Raw genomic sequence first — 6000 nt, 5'->3', positions numbered from 1 at the left:
CATCCCTCTTCACCCACAACCCCACCTTGACAACCCCCACATAACCCCATCAACCCCCCTCCCCACCCAACCCCACCTTCACAATCCCCCCACCCACGTAAGCCCATCAACCCCCACAACTCTCCCTTCTCCACCCCTAACCCCCCCTCTTAAACCCTCCCCTCTCCACCCTCACCCCCATCAACCCCAACAACCCTCCCTACTTCACCCCCAACTCCATCACCCCCAACCCCACCTTCACAAACTTTTCCACCCTCACCCCACCCCTCCCTTCCCCTCCACACCCTCACCCACCCACCATCCCCTCCTCCCTCCCCCTCTCCCCTCCACTCCAACCCCCTCCTCCTAACCTTATTAGAAACGTCAAAATTCAGCGTGGTTCCAATCCCCTCTCCCCTCATCCAACCCATATCTCCCCCTCCCCCTCATCCACCCACACCCCCTCAATCACCCCCTCCTCCCCCTCCATTCCAACCCCCACCCCTCACACACCCCAACCCCCCTCCACCCCAACCCCTTTCCCCCCTCACCCAACCCCAACCCCTCCTTCACAAACCCTTCCACCCTCACCCCACCCTCCTCCCCCTCCACTCCCCCTCCACTCCCCCTCCCACCCCTCCCCTTCCTCTCCCCCCTCCACCCTCATCCCACCGACCCCCTTACAAACCCACCCCTCCTCCCCCTCCATTCCAACCCCTCCTCACCCCCCCAACCCTCCAACCCCCAACCTCCACCATTCCTAACCTTATTAGAAACGTCGAGATTGAGCGTGATTCCAACACCCTCTCCCCCTCAACTCCAACCCCCCCAACCCCATCACCCCCAACTCCCCCTTCACAAACCCATCCACCCTCACCCCAACCCTTCCCCTTACAAACCCCCACCCCAACCCCCCAACCCCCCATCCAACCCACAAACCCCCACCCCTGCCACCCCAACCCCCTCCAACTCCCTACCATTCCTAACCTTATTCGAAACGTCGAAATTGAGCGTGGTTCCAACCCCCTCTCCCCTCACCCCCCCTCTCCCCACCCCTCACCCCTCCTCCCCCTCCACTCCCCCACCCCCACCCTCATCCACCTTCCCACCCCAACCCCCCTCATCCACCCCCACCCCTGCCACCTCCCAACCCTCACCCCACCCCTCCACCACCACTCCTAACCTTATTCGAAACGTCGAAGTTGAGCGTGATTCCAAAACCCCCTCATCCAACCCCATCCCCACCCCTCCACCCGCACCCCCCCTCCAACCCCAACCCCAATCCCCCAACCCACCAACCCCTCCTAACCTTATTCGAAACGTCGAAATTGAGCGTGGTTCCAACCCCCTCTCCCCACCCCCTCTAACCTCCAACCCCAACCCCGCCAACCCCCACCCCCCTTCCTCCCACCCCCTCCTAACCTTATTCGAAACGTCGAAAATGAGCGTGGTTCCAACCCCCTCTCCCCACCCCCTCCAACCCCCACCCCCCCTTCCTCCAACCCCCCTCCTAACCTTATTCGAGACGTCGAAGTTGAGCGTGGTCTCCGTCGGGTCGTCGAAGTCCCTCTGGCTCTCCCCCTCCACCCCTCCCCTCCCCCCCTTATCCAACCCCCTCCATTCCAACCCTCCACCCTCACCCCTCCAACCCCACCCCCACCCTCCACCCCTCCACCACCCCCTTCCTAACCTTATTCGAGACGTCGAAGTTGAGCGTGGTCTCCGTGGGGTCGTCCAAGTCCCTCTGGCTCTCCCCCTCCACCCCCTCATCCAACCCCCCCCATCCCTACACCCCTCCAACCTCCAACCCCACCCCCTCCAACCTCCAACCCTCACCCAACCCCCCCACCCAACCCCTCCTAACCTTATTCGAAACGTCGAAAATGAGCGTGGTTCCAACCCCCTCTCCCCCCCCCCTCTAACCTCCAACCCAAACCCCCCCATCCCCCTCCCCCACCCCTCCAACCCCCCTCCTAACCTTATTCGAGACGTCGAAGTTGAGCGTGGTCTCCGTCGGGTCGTCGAAGTCCCTCTGGCTCTCCCCCTCCACCCCCCCTCACCCCCTTCCTCCAACCCCCATCACCCCCACCCCCCTCACCCCTCCACCCCCCCTCCCCCAACCCCTCCCACCCCAACCCCCCACCACCACCCCTTCCTAACCTTATTCGAGACGTCGAAGTTGAGCGTGGTCTCCGTCGGGTTGTCGAAGTCCCCCTGGCTCTCCTCCTCCAACCCCACCCCCTAACCCCCCTCCCCCTCCTCCCCACCCCTTCCTAACCTTATTCGAGACGTCGAAGTTGAGCGTGGTCTCCGTCGGGCCGTCGAAGTCCCCCTGGCTCTCCTCCTCCACCCCCTCATCCAACCCCAACCCCAACCCCCCCCTCCCCCTCCTCCCCACCCCTTCCTAACCTTATTCGAGACGTCGAAGTTGAGCGTGGTCTCCGTCGGGTCGTCGAAGTCCCCCTGGCTCTCCTCCTCCACCCCCTCCTCCAACCCCCCAACCCACCACTCCAACCCCCCTCCATTCCAACCCCCCATCCCCTCATCCAACCCCACCCCACCCTCCAACCCCCCCCCCTGCCAACCCCCATCATCCCTCCACCCCCACCCCCACCCCACCCCTCATCCCCCCATCCCCTCCCACCCACCCCACCTCCTCCTAACCTTATTCGAGACGTCGAAGTTGAGCGTGGTCTCCGTCGGGTCGTCGAAGTCCCCCTGGCTCTCCTCCTCCACCCCATCACCCAACCCCTTCCCCTTACAAACCCCCACCTCACCCCCAACCCTCCCACCCTTCCAACCCCCTTCCTCTCCTCACCCCCCCCCACCCCTCCAACCTCCTCACCCCCACCCACCCCACCAACCTCCATCCCACCCCCAACCCCCCTCCATCCCCCTCCCCCCCCTTCCTCCACCCCCTTCCTAACCTTATTCGAGACGTCGAAGTTGAGCGTGGTCTCCGTCGGGTCGTCGAAGTCCCTCCGGCTCTCCCCCTCCACCCCCTCATCCGACCCCAACCCCCCTTCCTCTCCTCACCCCCACCCACCCCTCCAACCTCCCCCTGCCACCCCCACCCCCTCACCCCTCCATTCCAACCCCTCCACCCCCTCATCCAACCTCCCACCCCTCCCCTTTATCCAACCCCCACCCCTCCCCCACCCTCCTCCAACCCCTTCCTAACCTTATTCGAGACGTCGAAGTTGAGCGTGGTTCCAACCCCCTCTCCCCTCACCCCCTCTCCCCACCCCTCACCCAACCCCATCCCCCTTATCCAACCCCCCTCGATTCCAATTCCCCTCCCACTAACCATCCCCCTTAGAACCCCTCCAACCCCCTCCCCCCTTCCTCCAACCCCCTTCCTAACCTTATTCGAGACGTCGAAGTTGAGCGTGGTCTCCGTCGGGTCGTCGAAGTCCCTCTGGCTCTCCCCCTCCACCCCCTCATCCACCCCTCCACCTCCCACCCCTCATCCACCCAACCCCCTCCAACCCCCTCATTCACCCCATCCCTCCACCACCTCCTCACCCCCAACTCCCCCTTACAAACCCCCCTCCAACCCCCACCCCCACCCCAACCCCACCCTCCAACCCCAATCACCCCCAACCCCCCCCTCCACCCCCCTCCTAACCTTATTCGAGACGTCGAAGTTGAGCGTGGTCTCCGTGGGGTCGTCGAAGTCCCTCCGGCTCTGGGCGTTGCTCTGGATGGCGTCGTACAGCAGCGTCAGCGCCTTCAGGATCTCTTGCACGGCGTACCCGTCGCTCTGGTAGAGTTTCTTGGTGTTGAGGCGGACGTGGGCCTTCGCTGCCTGAAGGTGGGGGGAGGGAGAGGGAGGGAGAGAGGGGGTGGTTAGTTGGTTGTTTTTTTTTTTTTTTTTTTTTTTTTTTTGGGGGGGAGGGGTGGTTATGAAAATATATATATATATATATATATATATATATATATATATATATATATATATATATATTTGAAATCTCGGGAGGGATGTTTCTTTTTTTTTTTTGGGCGGGTGGGGGTTATCAAGAAAGAATGGTATTTGTTTTATTTTTTTTTTTCCTCTTTTTTTTCCTTTTTTTGTCCTGGGCTGGAGGAGGGGGTATTTCCTTTGGGCGGGGGGGGGGGTTGGATTATCAAGAAAGAATAGTATTTGTTTTGTTTTTTGTTTCCTTTGTCCTGGGAAGCAGGGAGGAAAGTCTTTTTTTTTTTTGGGGGGGGGGGGTATTAAGAAAAAATAATATTTGCTGTTTTTTTGTCTTGGGCGGAGAGGGAGGGGGTCAGTGCTTGTTTTTTTTTTTTGTGAAATATTATGTATTTTTGTTCTTGTTAATCTTTCTTTTCTTTTTTTTTTTTTTTTTTTTGGGGGGGGTATGTTTTGTACTTTCAAGAAAAATATAGTGTTCTTTTATATGGATTTATGGATCTTTTTTCTGGGTTTAATCTCGATCGAAATACTATTTTCTAGCTTTTAACTGTTCTATTTTTGATGTTGAAATCTTCAAATCTCAGGCTTTATTTTTAAGGGATATTTTGATTTTGACTTTTGATAGATGTTCCTTTTAATAGTTTAGATTATAAGGACTACTTTTGCCTATTTTTTCTCCTCGTCAAAAGTTATCATTATCGGAATTATTCGTATATGTATGAATATCACTTTTGTTTATATATATGTATGTATATATATATATATATACATACACAGACAGACAGGTACACACACACACACACACACACACACACACACACACACACACACACACACACACACACATACACATACACATACACATACACATACACATACACATACACACACACACACACACACACACACACACACTTTTATCATTCATATATATGTGTTTGCATGTATGTGGTTGTGCGTGTGCGGACCAGTCTATCCATCTATCAATCTACCGATTCTGTATGTACACACACACACACACACACACACACACACACACACACACACACACACACACACACACCCTCCACACTCCCCCCCACCCACCCACCCACCCACCCAAAACACATACACACCCCCTCCCCCACCTACACCCTCCACCCTTCCTACACCCCATCCCCCTCAAAAAACAAATAAATAAATAAATAAATAAAATGAAATAAAAAAAAATCTGCAGCCCAACCCCCTCAAAAAAAAAAGATAAATTAAATAAAATAAAAAATCAACAGCAAAACCCCCTCAAAAAATAAAAAAATAAACAAATAAATAAAATAAATTAAAAAATCTACAGGCCATCCCCCTCAGAAAATAAATAAATAAACAAATAAACAAAATGAAATAAAAAATCTACAGCCCATCCCCCTCAAAAAATAAATAAATAAATAAACAAAATAAAAAATCTACAGCCCATCCCCCTCAAAAATAAATAAACAAATAAACAAATAAATAAATAAAATAAAAAATCTACAACCCATCCCCCTCAAAAATAAATAAACAAATAAACAAATAAATAAATAAAATAAAAAATCTACAGCCCATCCCCCTCAAAAAATAAATAAATAAATAAACAAATAAATAAATAAAATAAAAAATCTACAGCACATCCCCAACAAAAAATAAATAAATAAATAGACAAATAAATAAATAAAATAAAAAATCTACAGCCCATCCCCCTCAAAAAATAAATAAATAAACAAACAAATAAATAAAATAAAAAATCTACACCTCATCTCTCTCAAAAAATAAATAAATAAATAAACAAATGAATAAATAAAATAAAAAATCTACAGCCCATCCCCCACAAAAATAAATAAATAAATAAACAAATAAATAAACAAAATAAAAAATCTACAGCCCATACACCTCTAAAAATAAATAAATAAATAAATAAACAAATAAATAAATAAAATAAAAAATCTACAGCCCATCCCCCTCAAAAAATAAATAAATAAATAAACAAATAAACAAATAAAATAAAAAATCTACAGACCATCCCCCTCAAAAAATAAATAAATAAATAAACAAATAAACAAATAAAATAAAAAATCTACATTCCATCC

At 51.5% G+C, this 6000-nt stretch overlaps 1 protein-coding gene across 1 annotated transcript in view; it reads right to left on the bottom strand.

Annotated features, from left to right (window-relative positions):
* The window catches only part of LOC113812160 (clusterin-associated protein 1), a 47462-nt gene that overhangs the window by 35063 nt on the left and 6399 nt on the right, over positions 1 to 6000 (bottom strand). Inside the window, exon 3 of the mRNA XM_070128610.1 lies at positions 3608 to 3787. Within this exon, the coding sequence (XP_069984711.1) occupies positions 3608 to 3787 (180 nt within the window). The remainder of the gene's footprint in view (positions 1 to 3607; positions 3788 to 6000) is intronic.

This window comes from Penaeus vannamei, chromosome 13 (genome assembly GCF_042767895.1).
Source record: "Penaeus vannamei isolate JL-2024 chromosome 13, ASM4276789v1, whole genome shotgun sequence".
Classification (NCBI taxonomy): domain Eukaryota; kingdom Metazoa; phylum Arthropoda; class Malacostraca; order Decapoda; family Penaeidae; genus Penaeus; species Penaeus vannamei.
The sequence above is the reverse complement of the archived record's forward strand: the minus strand, read 5'-3'. Positions and strand labels throughout refer to the sequence as shown.